This window comes from Lygodium microphyllum, chromosome 3 (genome assembly GCF_053477565.2).
Source record: "Lygodium microphyllum isolate KBCC chromosome 3, Lygodium_microphyllum_v1.1.10, whole genome shotgun sequence".
NCBI lineage: Eukaryota > Viridiplantae > Streptophyta > Polypodiopsida > Schizaeales > Lygodiaceae > Lygodium > Lygodium microphyllum.
In genome coordinates this window covers 31,889,660-31,913,741 of record NC_141137.1, presented here as the reverse complement: position 1 = coordinate 31,913,741, position 24,082 = coordinate 31,889,660, and the positions used below count along the sequence as shown (strand labels likewise).

Sequence of the window (24,082 nt, the reverse complement as noted above, 5' to 3'; positions counted from 1 at the left end):
CTTCTCGTCAATGCATATTTTAACAATATGTGCCATGCCTTCTCATGGTCTCTATATTCTCTCCTCGATGAGCTCTATGATGTTGGGCCTAGATCCAAGCAATCTCTATTTGATATAGCAAGTAGTCTCAATCCCCTGGCACCCTAATGTTCAAGACTCTGTACTAAAAGCCCTTGCTACGAGGTGGATGGTAAGTCTTGGTGTCCAAGTGGCCTTAATGTCTAAGGCTATCTATTCTCTAAGCCCTTCATACGATGCGGATGATAAAGGGAAAGCGAGTATGCCTCATATCTCATCATTGATAAACAAATCACAAGAGTGCCTATTTCTCCTATTATCCTAAAATATCCTAGCACATCTAGGATAGTGCATATCCTCGACCATATCCAAAGATGATGAGAGATGATAACTTGGTTCCTCAAATATCCTATGGTGAATGTCACTTGACATCGATAGGGGATCTACCTAGCTCAATATAGCTCTGCAGCTCTTTTCATAATCACCTTGGATGGTCCTTTGCTAGGTGGATGAAATACAGGCACTATTCGCTCACTTTATGAATAGGTGTTCTTTCAAACAGCTTACAAGAAACACAAAGATGAACTCAATCATTTGAAGGAAAATTGATCTGATAAGATACACTACTTATCTCTATGGAAACTTAAAATATGTTGCAGTACCTTAAAGATAAGTTGTAACACTTGCTGGTGTTTATCATATCAAAATCTTTTGGTACCTTCAGTTACATCCACATGCCTTGGAGAACTCTTAAGGGTATGATTCTACTTTGCGAAATACATAGCAAGATATTGGTTCTTTTGGTTATGCAAGGAGTCAACTACAGACAGCATTTTTACTCCTTTGAGTTCCATGACTATACATGGCTTCAGCTCATATACATCAGCATAAATGGCATAAACCCAACAATCAAATGCTTAGCACTGTTATAAACAAACTCAATCTTTGAATTATAACACTCCCACTCAAATAGAAAACAGGAGAAATATACGTGCAGCATATTCTCCATGGTTTGGTTTGTTTGTTCAGTCTAACCATGAGTCTCAGGGTGCTTTGAGGATAACATGGATAAGCAAGTCTCCGATTTCTGTCAGACCATTTGCCACAACTAGCCAACACCACGGCCACTTGTTCTTTCACGACAAAACTATATTTGTAGAGGTGACACCAAATTCAGCAACTAAAACAATAGATTGACTTTATTTCTTAGGACTTACTTTCATATTTGAAATATGAATAATGGATGGAAAAAGGAGGGTACTTGCAAGAGAGAAACGAGCTGGCTTGAACTCATGAGTTTGTCTTTAAAGATGCATCACAAGATCCTTCCTTGCTGGAGAGACTTTGTTTCAAATTAGAATAGATGTTGCAAGTAGTCCATATTATGTGTGTTCAATAAAGGATGCACAGAATTTGCACTTGCAAAAGAGAAACGAGCTGGCTTGAACTCCTGAGTTTGTCTTTAAGATGCATCACAAGATTATTCCTTGCTGGAGAAATTTTGTTTCAAATTAGGATAGATGTTGGAGTAGTCTATATAATGTGTGTTCCAATAAAGGATACATAGTATTTGCTCTAATATTGTGATGATTGATTTACAGATACATGCATTAATACCTTTTTGTGAAACAGTTGATCTTTTAACACACATCAGAGAAATATGCATATAATCAGCACTACAATGATCATAACAGCTATGTGCAAATATCCTTTTAGACATTTTATGTGGGTTGGTGTGTGTGGATGCACAGGTGCATGTCTATTGTTATGTAGACATATACATAAGTGTGCAATATTTATTGAATTTCAAAAGCTTTGTACAAATATCAGAATAGTCATGACCTTGCAGGTCGTGAGCATTGTTTGCAACACCACACAAGAATGCTTTAAAAATATTAGGATAGAATCTTGATCAATACGTAAGAGCATGTTAATGTGCATCAGTATGAGCATAAACTTACTTTGAAAGGACTTGATTGATGATTTTTTATCTACTCTAGTGCCACCACCTCCCCCTTTATGGAATCCAGCAGCAGCCCTCCCACCTACTGCTGAGCCAAAACCAAATGCAACTCGTACAGGGGCTGCAAAATATCCATATGGCCTCATCAATCACCTGGCATTGCACCAGCCTACTGTAAGAAAAAATTTTCGCTTTTGGTTATCAAATAGCAAAAGGCCTTTCTTACAGAAATATATACTTGGATAGGATATTACCCCTTACATCTGTTCGTCTTGCATTTCGAGCACTAGCATCCTCTTGTGATTGCTGCATACATCGTTAAAAGAACTTGTTAATCCTTGAAGCAGTAGTACAAACTTGCGAATAGCATGAATGAAGAGTCCTCATTTTAATAGTCTACCTTCACTAGCTTCATGATTTCATTTGGAAGTTCTGCTTCGTGCCCTTCTCCGGGCTCACTGCCATCAAGAAGCATGACAGACAAGGTTTGACGAAGGAAATAAAGTCAACATGAAACTAAATTTACATCAATATAATTGTATATTATCAAGACCTTTTGACTGCTTGTTTCTTCTGCCTCCTTGCAGGAATTTTAGGCTCAAATTTTGCCTGTGAATCATCAAAAAACAGATCATCTATTAAATAAAGTACATTCAAGTTCCTGATATGCATTCATTACCAATTTCTAGTAAAAATGATCAAAAGAGAATAGCCAACATTCTTTTGTTAGTCAAGACGATTTAGACCACTTGATGAAAATTGACATACATCTAGACCAACCTCGCCAGAATCATCAACTTGTCAGCAATCAGCCTGAGAATGTGTCTTCTGTTCACTCGTATGAACACAGGATCATTATCAAATGAATAAAACATGATCACTTACAGATGCAAATACCATATATCAAACTCTAGCTCACACAAGTTCTGCCTATATTTACAAGAAAGATCATGCCAACAGTCACTATAATTAAATATATAGTTTGCACCGTCTGCGTGCACATCTTTCTTTTTAATCATACAAATACGAAAGGTCTCTGCACCTCCATACACGTGTGTAGTCTTTCTGTTACTCTCTTTTTTTTTCGTAATGGATGATATATTTATAAAGTACTAAACAACAAAAGAGTTACAAAAGTCATGGCAAAGACGCAGAGGAAATTGCCATATGCCAGGGAAGTAAGTCCTCCCGAGGGAGTAAGTCAAAGTGCTGAATGAGATCTATCTACCAATGCACGAAACCTTTAAGCCTAGCAATATGTCCCTGAACATTAGAGGCTGAATCAAAAAGAAAAGCATTCCGAATGGTCCAATTGTGCCAACAGCCCCAGTATCTAAGAAAGTGAAACAAGATCTTCATATGCGACTGTGCCGGTGTGGGGTATTTGGGCCGCACAAAAACCCAATCAAAAGGGCTTAGCGAGAAACCAACCACTGCTTGCCAAACTGCTGACAAGAGTGACCAGATTTTCTTAGCGAGAGGGCAAGAAATAAATCGATGACGGGCCGATTCCACACTGGTGGTGCAAAAGAAACAATTGCCGTTGGAGATTCGACGCTTGGAAAGGGCTAAAGCAAGAGGAAGACCACCAATCATCACCCTCCAAAGAAAGACCTTGCATTTGAACGATGTCTTGTTCAACCAACCCTCCATCACAGTTACCTTCCACCATGACTGAGATTTACGCAATCCCCATACAGTATTAGCTTTAGTAGCCAGCCATTGATGATCTTTAATCAGAAGATGATACACTTGGTTAGCTGAGGCCTTTTCCAAATTCAGCTGGCCTGCAAGGTCCCAGTCTTGCCAAGGACGATCCAAAGCAAGGGCAAGAAAGGGTTGTCTGCTCTAGAGCACCATCAAAAGCTGTCCCCATAAATCACGGTATCCACAAGGGATCCTGAAAAGCCTCCTGGCAGTACGAAACAATATCAACACATTGCGACTGACAAGGGTGGCATCTGAACTGAAGTCAAGCCCAAGCGTCCCATGCGGTTAAATTTTGGTCTGAGCTCATGTTTGCCTTCCCAAGAAAGTAATCGCAAGACTGCCAATAATTCCAGTTGAAAAGAGTTAGTAGCTAAGCGGCCCTCCGCAGGATGCCACTGAGCCTTCTGGAGAACCAATTTCCACGAACATACCAGATGAGCAAGCAGGGATGATGAAGGACTAGAAAACTGAGAGTTTGCATTAAGAACATGCCACCAGGAGCTCCGAATTTGGGTATTACCATGCACAAGCCCATGATCCTCAAGAAAATAACGGGCTATAAAGACCCACGGGTGATGATCCAAGCACATGGCATGAAAAAGAGACCAACGGAGTGCCAGCATATGAGTTTCGGCATCCAAAATAGCCCCACCACCCATGCGTTTGGGGGTACACGCATGCGACCAAGAAATCCATGAAATGCCTGCATGCAAGGAATCCTTCTTCCATAACATGAAACGAATGTACTGAGTAAGAGCATTCAATGTAGTAGTAGTCCAAGGCAGCAATGGCAAGAAATATGTGAGCATTGGCAACAAAATTGTCTGAGCCACTTTGAGGCGAACATGGAAGGGCCACGCCTGTGACTTCCAATACAGAAACTTAGCTGCCAGTTTCTGTGAAATCCACTCTAATAGTTGCTTTGGCCGAACATCAACACCCAAAGGGTACCCAAGATGCCTAACAATGGAACCACGAGGAACAACCATTCCCTGCCAATCCAATGACTGCAAATTTGACTCCGTGCAACTGAGAATGGCTGATTTCAAAGCATTGATATGAAGACCAGAAGCATGACCAAAGAGAGTCTAAACATCTAATGCTTTGCGAAGATTATCCTTGTCCGCACGCAAAATCATAAAGCTGTCATCAGCCAAGGATTGACTAATGAAGTGCTGTCCAAAAGGAAGAGACAATCCAGGCAACTGATTAGAAGCTGCCATATGGGATAACATTGAAAGAATCGGATGAGTCGCAATGGCAAAAAAGAGAGGACTCAAAGGGCAACCCTGTCTCACAGAGTGTGCAAGGATAAATGGCTTGGTAACACCACCATTCAGCATAACTCGCGAAGAAGCCGCAGCACTAATGGTGTAGATCAAACGAGACATCTGAGTACCAAAGCCCATAGTAGACATAAGTTCTGCAATGAAAGACCAGTCTAAATAATCAAAAGCCTTTTCCAGGTCCAATTGGATCAATACCACCTCCTGATTCGAGTGCCTTGCATAGTCAATAGCCATTTGCACATTTAAGACATTATGCAGAATGTTTCAGCCCTTAATGAAACCATATTGAAGAGAATGCACAATGGCAGGAAGATGCTTATGAAGCCGATTCGCCATCACTTTGGAAAAGATTGTATACATAGAACCCATCAAAGAAATTGGTCGCCAATGTTTCAACATAGACGGCGAAGGAACTTTTGGAAGCAGTTTGATAAGTCCTTCTTTCCATGAAGAAGATATGAACCCCGTTTCCCAAACCTGCTGAAACATAGCCGTCAATGGTTTCACCAGTCAGGTAGCAAAGACCTCAAAGAATTCATTGGTGAGACCATCCCAACAGGGACTTTTATCCTTGGGCAAGTGTAACAAAACATCCATAACCTCTTCCTCACGAATATCTGTCTCCAATGTAGTTTGCATGTCATGCGGAACCTGATTGTGGACCAAATCATAGAAAACTAAGCGGGCATGAGTAATTTGGTCAGAAGGTGAAGGAGTAGAACCAAGAAGGTCTAGAAAATAATTCTTGCACATATTCACAATAGTCTGAGGATCAATGACCATTTGACCGTCTGCATCCTGGAGTCTAGTCATATTCCCTCGAGCAGGGGATGCATAGAAAGCTCAAAAGAACTTATGAGTCTGACAAGCACTATCTTGCAAATTCTCAGTCAAATTTTGCAATTTGGCCCGCTGATAAGATTTCAACTGAAACTCTTTAATAAGATCAGCCAAACGCATAGCCAATGGCAGTAGAAATACATCATCTAGAGTCTCCACTAGTAGAGAACGAACCAAAGCCAGTAATTCCTCCGCTGCTTGTCGACGCCGCCGACAAAGAGAGGCATGATGGATCCCATACTGCCGAACACCCCGCTACACATTAGAGAGTAATCATTCAAAAGAAGCATTGCCCTCAGAGGAGAAGTCCAATAAAAATCTATCAATCAATTTCTGCATATAACCCCGAAAGATTGAATGCTTCAAATAAGACGAGTTGAAACGCAAAGGGAGTCTATCCAGAAATTGCTTAAAAGGTGCAATGGGTTGTGCAAGCATCTCAAGCTGTAGAGGAAAATGGTCTGACAAGGCACATTGCTGCAACACTTTCATTTCCAGCATCTCAGGAAGAAAAGCATCATCCTGCATGATGTACATGTGGTCCAACCGCGACCATGAAGTTGTATACTGCGCAAAATGAAAAGTAAACCCTGTAGAAGAAGGGTGTAGCCATGACCAGAGATCTTGCTTAAGTACGGCAAGAGCAAACGCATTCCACACACGGCTTTCCGAAGCGTCCATCACCGAATGCTCTGATGTGGACTGTGAAGGATCAACACACATATTAAAACCCCCCATCAAAAAACCACGTCTGCCAAGTGACAAGGAGGTCTGCAAAGTATTCCAAAGATCCCGGCGGGATAAAGGGTCATTTGGAGCATAGAGCCCAAGTAACCATAAGATCTCTCCTTCAAATAAAACTTCAATCACCACAAAACAACCATGTACATCATTTTTAATAAGAACAGGCTAATATTTCTCATGTACAATCATAAGCACACCAGAATAATGCATGGCATGTGTCCCTACATAAAACAAGCGAAACCCATGGCAATCCACAACTTTTCCTGCTTCACCATGACTCTTGTACTCAACAGCACACAAGACATCCCACTGATTCTCATGCAATAAACTCCACATGGCATGTTGCTTATTGCAAGAACAAATGCCTCACACATTCCACGTGGCTATCTTCATGTGTATTCAAAAAAAAAAATCACGAACAAGGCAAAGCTTGCCTCGATTTAACCTTTTTTGCTAGAATGTCAAGGACTCCCTCATCCAAAAAATCAGCTAACACGGCAAAAGAGTTCCGACGACCAGATTTAGAGGTAGACGGTGTATCCACTGTCTTGGGGATGGAACGGGGATAACGACGATCCCACGAGCATCAAAAGCCAACTTAGCAGGTGGGCCCTTCGAACCATCCGTATATACTTTCCTAGTGGGCTGATTGCGAGGAACAGAAGAAACCATAGCATGAGTAGTGTGCTCTGAAAACAACATGTCTTTCCTGCGCATATAAGTACGCAAGGAATCTTGTGAAGCATTAGGCACAGTATCCACCATACCAGCATCAAACCTTTTACCTTTTTTAGCACGTACATCTATCCAGTCATTGTCACGGGAATCCAAACCCGAAACATGTTGTTTGTCTTTATCCAAAACTTTAGGTGGCTGGGTCGCATCCTGCGACGGAGCATCAAGCACCAGATCTTCCATGGGAGGCAAAACATGCTCAACATCTGAAGTCGGTTGCTTCGCTGGACATTCGGCCATAAAATGCCCCAATTTTCCACACGAAAAACAATGCCCTGCAAAGCTCCCCCATTTCAAACGAAAGTGCAAAGGATGCATGTCAAAGCAATTAAGACGTAACCAAAGGCCTTTTCCGAGCAGTGTCCCATAACATACACAAACAGTTACGATTCGTGGCCCTTAGGCTCGGGGGAACCAAAACAGTGCCCACAACGGCCATGGCATCCTTTAACAGTGGCCAGTAGACAGCCGGACAGTTTTCCACTTCAACCCACACCGGGCATTCGCGTTGAAGCAAACGCTGAAAATCTGTCATTGGGCGCCATGACACAACATGGACTAAACAGCAATCAAAGAACAATGGCAGTTTAGTCAGTAGATCGGCACGATGCTGCTCGGATTTCAACAGTACCTCATAAAAGCCTCGGGGCCCAACAAAAATCTCTTCAACACACTCCCCTTGTAGCAGACTTTGCAGCCACTGGCAAATATAGAAAATCACTGGGATCCTACCAGTGAAGAAAAGTATAACAACACGTTCATAAAACACTGAGAATGAGCGCAACACATTTTTAGGATCCACAGTGGCTTCCAGAACATCTTCAGTTTCAGAGCCAGAAAACGCTTCATGATTATGTTGAACATAATCACCAAGCAGAGTGTTGGCAAACTCCAACAAATGCTCCCAGTCACAACATCCTGAGAATCCACAGAATCAGAAGCAACCTGAGCATAAGAACGTTCCTGATGATCCATTGTGTCTTCCGAAGTATGCTTGGTGCGTTTGCCCGCAGGCTGGAAGTCAAGACCAGATGGCATCTCCTCTATGCAAGGAACCATATCCTCTGGTTCCTCTGTTTCAGAATCCGGACCAAGGGCTGCCACCGTTTGGTCAATAAAGGCCATGTCCAGACCAGTCATGTTGTATCACCACTTTAACAAGAGATCTGAAGCTATTTACAGGACGCTCTCTCTCTCTCTTTGTGCAAGTCGTTGTACCTTAGGTCCTCTATACAAATCTATACTCTGTGGTACTGTTTGTACAAACGTTAACACAATCTATCTCCTTCAAGGATTAGAGCAGGCCGTCACAAACAGATCCTCGAAGTCAGACACAAGGCAGGGTGCCAGAGGAATGTCAGAATGCAAATCAGGTCGATGATGATACACAGGTGTGCTGGGATAGAGTGCGAGCAGGACAAAAAATGGACCTCAGGAAGGCAAGGGCAAGATTTGAAGTGTCGGACAAGGAAGACGGGACCCTGCGCTAGTCTGCGGCAAGAACCCAGGCGGCACGCAAAGCAGGTGAACAATTGCGCAGGTCAGGGGAAACGCGTCCGCAGACAGGTAGACATATACACAGGCCTTCTCTGCACACTGGATTGCGCAGGCGTTCAGGCCTCGACAAAGTCAACACAAAGGTCAAGTCACCATCGCTCGATCAATTCCATTGCCATTTCTCACGATTCTGTGTGAGACTCTTCGCTCGCTCTCTCTCTCTCTCTCTCTCTCTCTCTCTCTTTCTGTGTGTGTGTGTGTGTGTGTGTGTGTAATAAAACTAAATTCCACAGCAAGCTTTTAAACTAAAAATATAAGAAATAGACATAAAATGCTAAGAAGCCATAGCCAAGGTGGCTTGGCAAAAAATGGTATTACTAATGTTGGTTGAGAATCAAATGATGAGAGGCTGCAGCAAGGTATACACCCCAAGCTATGGTGGCCAAGAGTATTCACCCTCTTAGATGGTGGAAAGTTGAGACCTCAAAACAAGTAATGTTTGTAAAATGATAAAAAGATACCTCACATGTTACATCTCCACCTTTTATACTTAACCCTAGCCTACTCTAGACTAAAGTGACTTATGCTTCATTACAAGCTATCCCGGCCTAAAAGAGCTTTGTCCTCAAAGCTGAAATTACATTGAATACAAGGATGGAAACATGTAAGAAGGTAAAGTGGAGGCTGCATAATCCATGATAAACTCCAAAAGCGGATCTTCAATAAATGGTCTTCATGGGATAGGAGTAACTGTCATGAAACAGAGAGCATTGCTGAAGTAAAAATGCCCATAACTTTTGGCTAAAGTATCCAAATTCAGTGTTTGAGGTGTAGATACAAAATACGTAACCCAAAGCATCAATCTATACCCTCAAACCCATATTTTGATTGCGTCAGGGCAATTTAATTCATCACAGAATTTCTATACAGCAAGCTGTCTCCTATTCCAAGACACATGAAATCATCCCAAAATCAACCCGGATCATAAGGAATCCCCAAAAAATGGTTGTCATCCATCAAAGCACTGCTAATCTCACCCAAATAAAATGATAAACCATCATCAAAGCTTTCATAAGTGAGGTATTCTGCATAAAACTTATTATCACCTCCAGGATCAAAAGGATATGATAAATCCCGTCCATAATCCATAGATACATTCATGTAAATCCCTGGATCATATGGGAATGAAAGATCGTCAGCATTATCGTCAACACCTCCATAATCCAAGGTATCATCCCCATAATCATGAAGAAAACCTGTTGAATCATCATCATAATCAATAGGCTGCTGAAAGTCATCATGTAATGATTCCATATCCTCAATGCTTGTTTGATCAATTGAATCTTCTTCAGCCCTTTCATCTTTAGTATTAGATTCATTGTCATATGCATCATCTTGGTTGACTGCATAGTCCTCTTGATCCTCACTGACATATACATACTCTTGTTCTTCATTTACAGCTGCATCTCTTGGTTCTTCATCTTGGTCACTAAAAACATTTTCTTCTTCTTGTTCTTCTATACATGATTGCTCATCAACTACATGTGTTACATGTATGGCATTTAGAGCAATTTGCCCTTGCTGCCCAGTCACATCTTCAACCTGATTTTCAGCATAGGCATCATCTTCTTGCTGCCCATGACTATTATGTCCTTGCCCAACATATACATCTTCCATTGGGTCTTCCAAGTCAAGGGCTATAGCAAAATGTTTATTCCTGCAATAACCCTCATGATGAGGTAACCAATGCTCATTACACTTGTAGGATATCAGCTGCCTTTGCATTTCCATCAATTCTTGATGAGGAATAAGCTTTCTTCCAATGCCATGAGGAGTATGGAACTCAAGAACAACTGATACATTAAAATGCTTTGCCTTGCATACATTGTCATGCCCAAGAGTGTTCTTCTCCTTGCATTTATAACATAGGCCCTTGGAAGTTATGCTGTCCAAGATACCACTTGACAAGTAGATGCCATGTACACCACTGAAAGAAAATTGACAGACATTTTCCCCATCTATCAAATGATAACCATAACCATGAGCTTGTTATCCATGGTTTGCTGCATAAGGCTGAATTTTGTAGGACCATATGATTGCAGCTACTCATAACCAAAATCATGATCATATATATGTTGCTGCCCATTCATGTATGACTGTCCATTTGAATGCATATCAAAAGAGTTGAAACCTTTCTCAATTCCTTGTGGCCTTCCCACTTGATTCCCATTCATGGAAGTGTGTCCAAAATGACTGCAAGGGTGTTCTCGCTTTTGAAGCTGATCATAAACATAATGATCTACATCTTGTTGCTGTCCAAAAATATTATGACTTTCACTTACATGCTGCAATTCAATGGAGTTCTCATCACTGTCGTATGCATGTTGTTGGTCATACCAATGCTCGTTGTACTCATGATACCTTGCATATTCTTCATAATCTTCAGTGTAGTCCAAACAATGGTATCGATCACCTGGCATTTGCTATTGAATCTGCATTTGTTCATATTGCTGTTGACATTGTTTATGCCAATGATAATACTCTTGATACTGCTGTTGATACCACTGATCAGCTATAGGAACACTTTGCTGTTGTACAGCAAAATGAGGTACCATTTGCTGCTTCTGCTGTTGTACACTAAGCATTGCAACCTGTTGCTGTTGTGTTGAACCTTGATGAAAATATTGTAAAGACTGTTGTGAATAAGCAGGAGGCTGCTGTATATATGGTTGTGCCTGCTTGCTAAACAACTTGTCTGAAGCTTAAGTAACCTTGTTTAGAGCTTCATTAAGCTCTTCAAACTACTTTCAAACACGATTTGCTGCAGTAAAGAAATATGTACATTCAACACCAACATCAAATCTGAATATGAGACCTTTGAAGAAGGCGTTCAGTTGCACACCAAAAGCATGTCATGTCTGACATAGCGATAGTTCGAGCTGATGCTCTTGATCTAGCACATCATGACAATTCTATTACCACTACTGGTGGACTATTCCCACTTGAGTACATCCATCTCTTGCAGGCTGCAGAGCTGTAGGTCATGATATTCTGACTTTCAAGAGGAACCTTCTGTTGAGAGACCAATACTGACTGCAAAGGGACAGCACTTCAGTTTGAGGCAAAGAACTTCTGTCTGATTACTCTCTAATCTCCGCTATCATTGCATTGTCACTATCATTGTTGTAGCTGTCACTGTCATTATCCTTGTAATCACTATCTGAGCTCCACTAGTCTGTTTAGAAGGCAGAAGGTTTTTTTTTTTTTAAAGCTGACTGAAAACTTCTTGGAGATGCCAATGATGGATCAATCATCAAATGCAATGTATGCACCACCATATGATGTGCCAGATGAACACAGTCCTTGACTTCTCCTACTTCATTGCAAATGTGCCATACATCAGGACTAGAACTGGTGGAAGCTTCTTCCCACATTGCAGATTGCACAGACTGGTCTAATAATGTAATAAACCAGTCGTGTTAATCCTGGACATGTCTCCAATCCTTCTGAAGATTCTGGAGTGCACCTCTTGCTTTTGCTGCTGCTGGCATTATTGCCCAGGAGGTTGCTGGTGATGAACATCTGACTGATACACGCCAGGACGAAGCTGAACTTGGCATTACCATTAAATCAACTGGAATTTCTCTGTACTATGAAATGTCAAATGCATCCTTCAAGGACTTCAAGGGAGAAAAGGATGGCAATGAGTATCTTATCAATTTGATTGACTCTCCTGACCATGTTGACTTCTCATCTGAAGTTACAGCTGCTCTGCGTATCACCACCGATGGAGCTTTAGTGGTGGTAGACTGTGTGGAAGGTGTTTGTGTTCAGACTGAGACTGCTGGTTCTCCCCATGTTATATAGATGTCTTCCTAGCAAACCGAAGAGGGAATTGCTTCTGCCGCTGCAGCCCTCAAATACTATGGCTTCAACCAGAAGCGTGATGGATGAAAATGCCGCAGACAAGCCAGTATATGAGAAGTGCAGGGGGCTTCTGACCTCAAATCAAGCCATGTTGTGGATGTGCGTCCGGAGGGCATTTTGCAGACCTGCAGTAACCAGACCCGCCATCAAGCCAGGAGGCTGGAAGACCATGCCTTTCATTATAGGTGTGGACAGTAGGACCCTGGTGAACTTTGAGGTGAGCAAGTGTTTGAGGATCAGCTCCAGGCTTCAGTTAGAGGGACATGAGGAGGAGGCCTCACTTTGAGTTTCATGGAGTCCTATCACAGAATTCATTCATAAAAGTGGTGCACACAAACCAATCAAGCCTCATTTCAGATATTAGAAGATAGACTGTTCTCCATCAAGCTCTAGGAGAGAGGATTAGGCCTGTGCTGACTGTGAATAAGATGGATGCGACCACCCCCAAGTATTGATGCTATCTCATTCTCACTTTCGCTACTCTCCTTCTTCATGCCATGCAAGTTAGCCTTGATGAAATGAGGCTCCGATGTCTCCTTTCAGTCGACTTGAACGTTCAAGAGTCAAGGCGGAAGGGGTTGAAAAGGCTGAGGCCATCATCTGCAAATGAGAAACTGATGATTTCTCAATGTAAAGATGCTCCCTTCCAGTGCTCCTTCAAACGCAAACTCAAGATACTCTCGCTTGTACAAGGGCCTTTCACTGGCGGCAACAGGCGAGCTTGCTTCAGCCTCACTGAATTTGAGCCAGGTCGATAGCAAATGCTATTAGATGTTGCGTCTTAAGCATTGTCGGCACTGCAATAGCAGTTAGGTAGACAGGGAGCCAGACAAGGAGCCCTTCAATTCTTGATTCCCTCTCCCACAACATCATTGATGATGGCTTCGATCAAGTCCAGCTGATGAAGTCTCTCCACTAAAGGATCCACGTTGATATGTGCTTTGATCTTTGCTGTTCACCAAAGATTTGAAAGACTGTTAAGGAGCCCCGCCTCCTGCAACTCTGAAACTTCAAGCTTGATAGAGAGGCTTTGGATGACCATTCAAGGAAGTTAGAAGCCCCGGCCCTCCCCCCTGAATTTTGACTTCTAAAATGGTGCTCCCTTTGCTCATTGAGATACAAGGAATGATGCTTTGTAGGTCATAGAGAGAGATTAGGTCACGAAGAAAAGATCAGGTCAAAGAACCTCCATGGAAGCTTCAGCAATGAGGAGAAAGGAAAGTGAGAAACCCTAGATCTCAGAAAAGAAGCTATTGTAGTTGTCTCGAACTCCAATCCCCTTCTCTTTTTACAAGAAAGGCTCCAAAAATGGCTTTAATTTGACGTTGACTTGTTTAAAATAGCAAGAAGACCACCATTCTTTTGCCAAGAACCTCCATAATGTCTTCAACAACAGCCATGGCTAACTGTGGAAGTCTTGCAATTAGACTTGACACAGCAACCAAGATCAATGTAACCAGAACTTCCATGAAAATGACCTCCCCAGCAATATCATAATCATGAAAATGATGGAATTAAAGCTTACCATGGATCAAAGCAAGGCTCTGATACCAATGCAATAAAGCTAAATTCCACTGTAAGCTTTTAAACAGAAAATACAAGAAATAGACATAAAATGCCAAGAAGCCATAGCCAAGGTGGCTTGGCAAGAAATGGTATTACCAATGTTGGTTGAGAATCAAATGATGAGAGGTTGCAGCAAGGTATGCACCCCAAGCTATGGTGGCCAAGAGTATTCATCCTCTTAGATGGTGGGAGGTTGAGAGCTCAAAACAAGTAATGTTTATAAAATGGCAAAAAGATAACTCACTTTTATACTTAACCCTAGCCTACTCTAGACTAAAGTGACTTATGTTTTATTACACTCTTTCTCCCCATAATGGATTGTTATATTATATGATGTCACAGTACAAAAGTCATGGCAAGGTCACTGAAGAGACCGCCCCACGCCAAGAAACTAGATCATCCTTGACTAGGATATTAGCATGCTGGAGAAGATCAAGCTGCCACTCAAGAAGTCCCTTAAGCTTTGCCACATGAAGCTCGACACCTAAAGTAGCATCGAAAACGAACGCATTGCGAGTGACCCAAATATGCCAACCACCCCAAAATCAGAGAAAGTTAAAAAGAATCAAAGAATCTTCATATGAGGTTGCGCCGAACCATAATATTTAGCTTTGCCAAAGACCCAATCAAAAGAAAGCATCCTAGTCCCCCCCACAGCATGCTAAATGTCAAAAAGAAGAGCCCAAATCTTACAAGAAAAAAGACCAGAAATAAATCTGTAACAAGGAGACTCAACTACAATGGTACAGAAGAAACAATTCCCATTGGAAACACCCCTACAATGCAACACCAATGCCAAGGGAAGGCCACCCACCAACTCTCTCTCTCTCTCTCTCTCTCTCTCTCTAGCCTTTCTTTTTCAAAAGGGTGGAAATGACTCGATTAACACTTAATTACAGCAAGAAGCAAATTCACATAGAATGAAATACACACAATCACTTAATAAAAGAATCCCTAGAATGTTGCGCACTAATGTGGGGCTGCCACGTGGCAACCTACACAGCCTACCAAGCTTTGCCTAATTGCCTAGTAAAGCTGGAAATTGACCTCTAGACTACATCTAGCTGTCCAACCTAATAAATATAAAATGCATAATTGTGCCAAAGAGTGCTAGCTATACAACAATAACCTGCCAATGCCTATCCAAGGGATAAATAAATCTCTAACACCCCCTCTTAGATCTTGGACGGGCCACAAGGCTCAGGGATCTGGAGTATTGCCAAAGAACGGTTTGACATAAACAATTCTACCAAGTTGTCCTCCATCTTGCAATAAACCCCTTCAATGGTCTCATCCAAGATTTTCACTCAAATGAAATGATATTGTATGTCAATGTGCCTTGACCTAGCATGGAATACAAGATTCTGTGCCAAAGCAATGCAACTCTCATTGTCGCAATGCAGTGTAGTAGGACCTAAATGAGCTCTCCTAACTACCACTGAAGCCACATTGTCTCACATGTAGTAGAAGACGCCACTCTATAACATGGTAACCGTGAAATGCATTTCGTTGGCACTCAAATGCAAAAACCCCAAGTGAAACAATTGATTGAAACATGATTTTTAAATTGGAAAAAAATAATTTTTTTGTCTAGCTTTTTTGAGGTTTTTGGACACTATATATAGGATACACATCATATGTATTAATTAACGGTTTCACTTGGCGTTTCGCTTGGGACTTGTTCAAAGGTGAAATGTTTCCAAGTAAAATGCAATGTTTCAAGGGTGAAATGTTTCGGGGGTGAAACGTTTCACAATTACCTCGCTCTATACTCTGTCCCTATAGATGATAGGGCAACAATGGACTGCTTCTTGCCACTCCAAGAGATAGCACCTACACCTAAAGTAAAGTAATATCCTGTTGTTGACCTCCTATGATCAACGTCTCCAACCCAATCTAAATCCATCCAACCCTATAGAACCAAGGCCAAATCTCCTGTACCTGCTCTCTAATAAATACCTAGGTCAAGGATCCCCCTCAAGAGCCTTAAAATCCTCAAAGTAACCTGCCAATGAGCCAACTTGGATCCACTTATGAACCCTAGAAGCAAATCTATAGGAAAACATAAATCAATCCAAGTGTTAAGAAGCCATATCAACGGCCGAATCAACTGCCTGTAGTGGGTAGGTAGCATCTGGCGTAGTGAATCTGCATGGGCCGTAGCCTTTCAATTCGGATCCATAGGAGTAGAAAAATCCTTACACTCCTCCATCTCAAACGTAGTCAAAAGCTCCTACTCCTACTACTATTGGGAGATGAAAATCCCCCTCGAAGTCTGCCAAATCTCATGACCTAGAAAGAAGTGGACAAGGCCCATATCCATTATCTCAAACATCTCGTATAGTGCCTCCTTTGTCTACTTGACCTTCTTGGCATGGTCACCTGTCAAGATGAGATCATTCACATAAAGCACAATTAACGTCTGCCTTCAATGGAGGTGTGGACATACAACTAGAGATCGGAAGAGGAACGCCGATATCTTAACTTCCCTTAGAGGAACGAGTCTATCTTCTCGTCCCAAGCACGTGGAATCTGTTTGAGGCCAAAGAGGGCCTTTTTCAACTAAACACATTGCCATTGGATAAGAAAAAGCCAAGAGGCTAATCAACATAGATCTCCTTCTTCAAATCTCCATTAAGGAACGTAGATGTCAAATCAAGCTAATAAACCAATCATCTTGTATGGCTGGCTAAGGCAAGAACAGCCCTAATGGTAGCCATCTAAGTTATAACTTATAGGTGCAAATGTATCCACTCATGGCCACTGGGCGAATCCTTCAAGGAGTCACGCCTTGTGCTTATCCAGAGTGCCATCACTATGGTACTTGATCTTAAAGAGCCATCATGACTCCAATCGCCTTACTATGAGCGGGCCAAGGCACAAGATCCAAGTGCCATTATATTTAATCACATTTAAATCCTGCTCCATAGCCTTCTTCCAATGTTCCAATTGCAAAGCCTTCTTCACAGAGGTAGGCTCCCTATCCTACACGGCATGAGACATCAAACACTAGTTAGTACAAACAAGCTTGGTGGAGTGTGTCTGGTTCCTCTAAGATCACCACGGGCCATCTTGCAGCTACCACTCCTCAAGAACTCCCTCAATCCCTACATCATAGAGTGTATCATGTGCCCAACAAGGAGGAGGTCGATACTCCCCTCACTGCTCTGCCTCTATCAAAGTCTCTAAAATGTCCACTGACAAGATGCTCAACATGAAACCAGTCTTCCTTCTCAAATAGGGCGGTAATCCTTGATAAAGCACTTAATTATAGCAATCAATAAATAAGCATAAGCTGAAATGTACACTTTACCTTAATAATCTTGGACGGTAGACATCCTGTTGGCCCCAAAACTAACGCCCCTTTTGGTTTTTTTTTTTTGAACTTCAATTGCTAATGGATTGTATACAAGCTGAGCCTTGGCTGATCCAAAAGCCCTTTGATGTACCAAGAAGCAGCAAACAAATTGGACCCATTGCCCCTTGAATTTCACCCAGAACTTGTTATTACAAAACTCCAATTGGCCAAATGCTGCCCCAAATTTACAATGGATGGGCTGGCTTCTGAAATCCCTAACACCTCTATGAATTTGAAGCACTAATTTCAGTGTATGATTACCTTTGACTAATGGCACGAGCCTTGAGGTGGCTACTAAACCCTAATTACTGTTGTTTCACAGCAAATTTTCTCTTGCTGTCCACCAAATCTGATTGTGATCTCCAAATGGCTGAGATTTGCTGAGAGAACCAAAGAATGGGCTGGAGAAGGTGAGAGAATGCCAAAGGAGAGAGAAATTCCTGATTTCCAGAAGGGAAGAGGCTGAATTCTGACTACTACCTATACCAAACTGCATTAAATACAATCGCCTACTACCTAGAGCCCCAAAACCTGTTGTCGCCTGCAATAAATGTTGTTGCCAACAGCTCCTGATGCCACACATGCTCACATTTGCAGCTCCTGGCCTCCTAGCTGTTGTCTCCTGCCTCCAATTGCTAAAAAGTTAAAACAGGGTTGAAATCCTATCGGCGACACCTTCTCTCTCTCTCTCTCTCTCTCTCTCTTTTTTTCGTAAAAGCTCTCTCTCTCTCTCTCTCTCTCTCTCTCTCTCTCTCTCTCTCTCTCTAACTAACTAAAAACTAAACTGAATGGCTAAAACCAAGCCCCAAAAACGTTTTCTTAGTTTGCATGGATATTTGTGTCAAGTGGCAATGTTCTAAACCTGATTTTTAACATTATCCAACCATTAAATTAATTTTTAGAATTAGTTAATTCTGAAAATTAATATGATAATGCTCAAAATTAAATGTGTCTATCCATAAATAAATTGGCTAGGCCATTTGCAACCTGGAGTGGTCCCCAACCTCTGTTTAACCTTAAACTGGTATGAATTAATTAATTAATGCTAGTCTCTACTATCATCATTGATATTTATTGGCCAAACAACTATCCTAGGGTCAAAACTAACACCAACTGACGAACAAAACCCAATTAGCATAACTTGTCACAACTTTTGCCTTCGGCACCCATTGCATCCTCAGGGTCCTTGGCCTATTACCATGAAATAACTGCCATGTGCAACACGCACTTAACAACCTTGCACATTTGATTAGTAGCTTAATCAAATGTTACTAGCAAGATTAAAGCATCTCAAAATTTCATATCCCTGTAATAGACCTCCCTCTTGAAATCCCTGTAATCGTCCTTGATTACACTGCATTGTGCCAAAGCAAAAGCAGAGTGCATTAGAATTTCCATAAGACAGCACAATCATAACATTGGCCATTGTTGTCTAAGCATGCCATATACCCAAAACTTGCTGAAATTTTCTAACTAGCATTAACATGACATAAAACTGAAAAAGAGTCCATAATTGTTGAAAGAAACCCATTAGATGCATCCAAAACTCATTTTTCTCAACTGTTATGCCATAGTAAAGCATAAACTCTGCATAAATCATGACGGAAACTGTCAATGGCATTCACTAACATGCTGTTGTTCATGGAACCATCTATAAACCATTGAAAATTGAGCATAAACTAATCATTTGCTGATTTGAGAACTGATCACAAACTGCTGCAAATGTGATCCCAAGCTAATCACAAACTAAGTGCGAAATCCAATCAATAATTGATGCAAAAACCAATGCATAATTGATCCCAAAAGTGACCATGAATTGTTTTCAAAGTGATCAACCTTGACCTTTCATTGGTTATGTGCCAAAATCTGCTCGGGTACCAAGATCTTATCCAGCTCCTCAACCTCAAGTTGAATTTTAGCAAATACATTCTCTGGCACATCATCAGGAAAAGGCCTTAACAAAGTGACATGAAAGGCATTGTGTACCAGCCGATATGGAGGTAATTTCAGGATATGCCACATCGTTGATCTTCTCCAACACTTGGAAGGGCCTGTAGTATCTCATACTCAACTTTGGATACAACCTCTCTCTTTCTTTCATCTTTTTCAACCTTGCCTTTTCAAAACGCAGCAATATATAATCGCCGTCTGCAAATTGCAAAGCACATCTATGGCAATCAACTCCCCTCTTTTGTTTTTCCATGATCTCCGAAGTACATACTTTATCTTTACATAGGCTGCATCCAATCTTTCTACATAGCAATCAGCCTCAAAGATCTTGTCCTTGTTCTGTAAAATAGGCGGTATCTTCTTGCCACCCGCAACCACCTCAAATGAAGCTTTACTAGTGGAACTATACACCATATTGTTGTATGCAAACTCAACCAATGGCAAAAACTACTTCCACTCTGTCTTATGGTCTAAAATATAGCACCTCAAAAGATCCAACACTGTGGAATTAGCCTCTTCAGACTAACCATCTATCTGCGGATAGAACTTAGAAGGATGATGAGTATTCAGCGTGGTATCCATATTCTCAAACAATCCCTTTCAAAATAAACTAGTAATTCGAGGATCTAGATTACTAACAATCAACTCTGGCATACCATGATACTTAAAGATATGCTATAAAAACAATTGCGCCATATGATCAGCCTTTATGTTCTTTCTCCCCGAAATGAAATGGACTCATTTGCTAAGCCTACAAATGGTAGTTTATATCCCATCATTCCCTCTAGGTATCCTAGGAAGCTCAAAAATAAAATCCATAGCAATGCTTTGCCAAGGCCGGTCTGGAATAGGCAAGGCCTGTAATAAACGCGGCGTCTTTTGCCTATTATGCTTTACCTTCTAACATATGACGCATATCCTAACAAATTGCTCTACATCGTACCTCAGAGCTGGCCAATGAAAGAAACGCTCCACTACCTTGGCTGTGGCATCAATAATTCTATGCCCTGTATACAAAGGAGCATGAGTTTCAATGATCACTCTAGGTCTCAATTGCTTTATGACACAGTCGTCCATACATCACCAGAAATCCATCTCTTAGCACAAAGTGCTCATGCCTCTAGCCATTGCAAAGCTGATCATAAACATTAGCAAAGTCCAAATCAACAACATACTGCTCCTTCATGGCATCTAACTCAGTGTAATAAACCATGCTGACGGCTGAGATTTGTGGCTTACATAACAGTGCATCAACCAAAACATTCATTTTACCATCAATATATACAATCTAAAAATAAAATATAGAGAGAAAATTTGCCCATCTCATATACATCTCTAATAACTTTGTCTATATCAACAAGTACTTCAAAGTTTGATGATTTATCTCATTGTAAAATCAGCCCCTAACAAGTAATGTTTCCACGTACACAGTGCATGAATTACAGCCAAGAGCTCTTTATCATAAACCTGCAAATTTTCCTCTACACTATGGAGAAGACGGCTCTCATAAGCCACAACTCGGCCATCTTACATTAAAACAACCCCAATGTTGTTTCCACATGCATCACACTCAACCTCAAATGACTTCCTTAGATCAAGCAATACAAACACAGGATCTGAAGTCATCTTTTCCTTTAACTTTTCAAATGCTGAAATTTTCACTATTATCCATCTAAATGGCACATCTTTCTTCTGCAAAGCATACAATGGAGATGCAATTTTAGCAAACCACGTACATACTTCTTATAATAAGAGCATAAACCCAAGAAGCTAGAGATCACATGTACATTCTTCAAAGGTAGCCATGATCATATTGCTTTAACCTTTACAGGGTACCATCAACCAATATAATATGCTCTAAAAAGTGGATTTCATACAAAAAAAATTCATTTTTCTTGTCATTAATTACCAACCTATGTTTACACAATTCATTGAATACAATGTCCAACTGATTCCTATGTTTTTCTCATTCCTTAAATAGGCAATCATGTTGTTAAAAAAAGTGCCCACAAATCCCCTATGTGGCCTGAAGATGCAATCCATCATTCAATTAAAAGTGGCAAGAGCATTCGTAAATCCAAAAGCATGACAAGAAACTCATACAACCCAAAAGGTGTCTTGAAAGCTATCTTAGGCACATCCTCTGATCTAACGCATATTTGATGATACCTACTTTTGAAGTCTATACGGCTGAAAATGGCTGCCCCTACAACAATAGATCCATAATATCATCAATCCAAGGGATCGAAAACCAAGTATTTATCATGATTTTGTTCAAAGCACAATAGTCAATGTACATACGCCATAAACCATCCTTTTTTTGCACCAAAGCACTAGAGAACAAAAAGGAAATAAGCTAGGCTAAGTCAGCCCTTTTTCTAACAGCTTGTTCACCTAGTCATAATCTCTTGCTAGGCTGCAATGACTCTATAGGGTGGCTTATTAGGTGGACTACTTCCAAGGATAAGATCTATGCCATGATCTTCAGGCCTTTCAAGTGGATGGCTGCCCTAAACAACATTCTCACTATCATCTTTATCCTTAGTAAAAACCAAGTAGACTAAAATATGATTTTTCATTACTTTAGAAATGGCAGTTGCAAATACAAGAAGGATTGATTCCCCTTTTAACTTTACATCAAGTATAAGAGTCTTTCCCTTATGGTGAATAGTAATCTCTTTTGCATATGAATCAATCACTGCATGCATGTAGTGACACCATGGCATACCAAGCAATACACCACAATCCTCAAGTGGAGCAATGAAAACTCTTTGGTGTCCACATATCCCTATATATGCAACCGAAGCTTTCCAATGAGCAATGTGACAGACTTTGCATGGCCCTTTCATGCCATTCTAACTTTCCCCATAGTCCCATCTCATCCTCTCTGATGCCTAGATAGACTGCCATGTCTACAAAGATAAAGTTGACTCATGCACCATTATCAAAGAATATCAATGCAAGTTGATCTCTAAATTTGCCCTATGCTCTACACAACTCAGTAATATCATCATTGGACTAATCAATAACAACATCAGATACCAATCCCACTAACATTTTGGGCTTCTTTTTCTTAGGATCTCCTTGATTGCAATATGACCCTCCTATTCACAAATGAAGCATTTACTTGCAACCATCGATTTCCAACATTGTGCCAATGATTTCCAACCCTTTCTTTGCTATTTTGGCCTCTTTTCAAGCTGATTTTCAGATCTGTTCCTTTTCTCAGCCTTAAACAACTTTTTATTCAGCTTCTCCCCACTCTCTTAGAAGCCCGAATCCTTCCTATGTAACAAAGCATTTGCTGTAGCAGCAGTCTCTATGAGCTAAGACATGCTTGACACGATAGACTTAATGCAAAAATCCCTAATTCCTTTGGGTAGACCACAACCATATTTTTCCACTTGTTCATGAAGGGGTACGGGGTGAGAAGAAGTGACGGGCAGCACTGCATCCCAAAACTTCTTATCATATTGCTCCAAATTATTGCATTCCTTAGCATCAAGCTTATTCCAAGTTGTCATGATATCCACCTCAAAGATACTTGTCAACCAATTTGATGCAAACATTTGCTTAAATTGTATTCATGTTGACGGTGCTCTACCTTGCATCAAGAGCATGGACCCAATGCATTCCCCTTCAAAAAGGTGGCTGCCTTGCAAATCTTAGAGGCTTCAGTGAAGTTTTCCCATGAATAGGCTGCATCAAACTGTTGAATGGAAGTCAAAAGCTTTCAGCCAATCTTGCGCACCACTGAAGGACCCAAACTTCACTCCTTTTCCAACCTCATCATAATCTTTTGCTACCCCTTTGGGAGTCAAGTTGTCATACACTAGCTGCTCCAAAAAGGGTACATTTGTTGTATTTACATCATGACCAAACCCAAACAAACCATTTGCATGACCAGCAATCGTTCCTTGAGCCCCATAAGCATTCGAAGGTGCAGTTGCATTACCAAACATGCAACTTTGTGCCCCAGGCATCAAACCAATGTTGCCATACATAGGATTATACACATTTCCAGCCATACCCAAATACATTGGGCCTTGCACACCATACATTGCTGCTGCATACCATAGGGATTTATACCATACATTCTCGTATGTGGTTCCTATCCAATCCTTACATGAAAAATCATGCTACCATCAAAGCATCTTGGCTGCCCCATCATTGCATACATACCCAGCTGTCCAAAATCCATTGGATTAGCACTTCCATGATGGCCTTGCATTTGCACACCTTGCCTTGTAAGAACCAATTGGTTTGCTTCATTGGTCTCTTTGGGTGCTTCAAGTGAAGGCATTGGCACTATCTTCAATGCACCTTTGCTGTCTTGAAGGTGTAGAAGATGACGTGTTCTTCTTGCCCCTGCAAGCAAATATCCTAGCGAATTTGATTATGGATGGGCATATTTAATTTTGAGCAAGGTCAAAAAGATTGATATTAATTTTCAAGATTATTTAATTTTGAAAATTAATTAAATGG

General features: G+C 41.1%; 1 protein-coding gene across 1 annotated transcript in view; it reads right to left on the bottom strand.

The window, feature by feature from the left end:
* LOC148038197 (uncharacterized) overlaps positions 1 to 24,082 on the bottom strand; it is a 72,675-nt gene that overhangs the window by 39,465 nt on the left and 9,128 nt on the right. Inside the window, exons 2-5 of the mRNA XM_087675380.1 lie at positions 2,535 to 2,590; positions 2,382 to 2,439; positions 2,236 to 2,287; positions 1,980 to 2,102 (exon numbers count right to left, since the gene is read on the bottom strand). Coding sequence (XP_087531506.1) covers positions 1,980 to 2,102; positions 2,236 to 2,287; positions 2,382 to 2,439; positions 2,535 to 2,590 — 289 coding nt within the window. The remainder of the gene's footprint in view (positions 1 to 1,979; positions 2,103 to 2,235; positions 2,288 to 2,381; positions 2,440 to 2,534; positions 2,591 to 24,082) is intronic.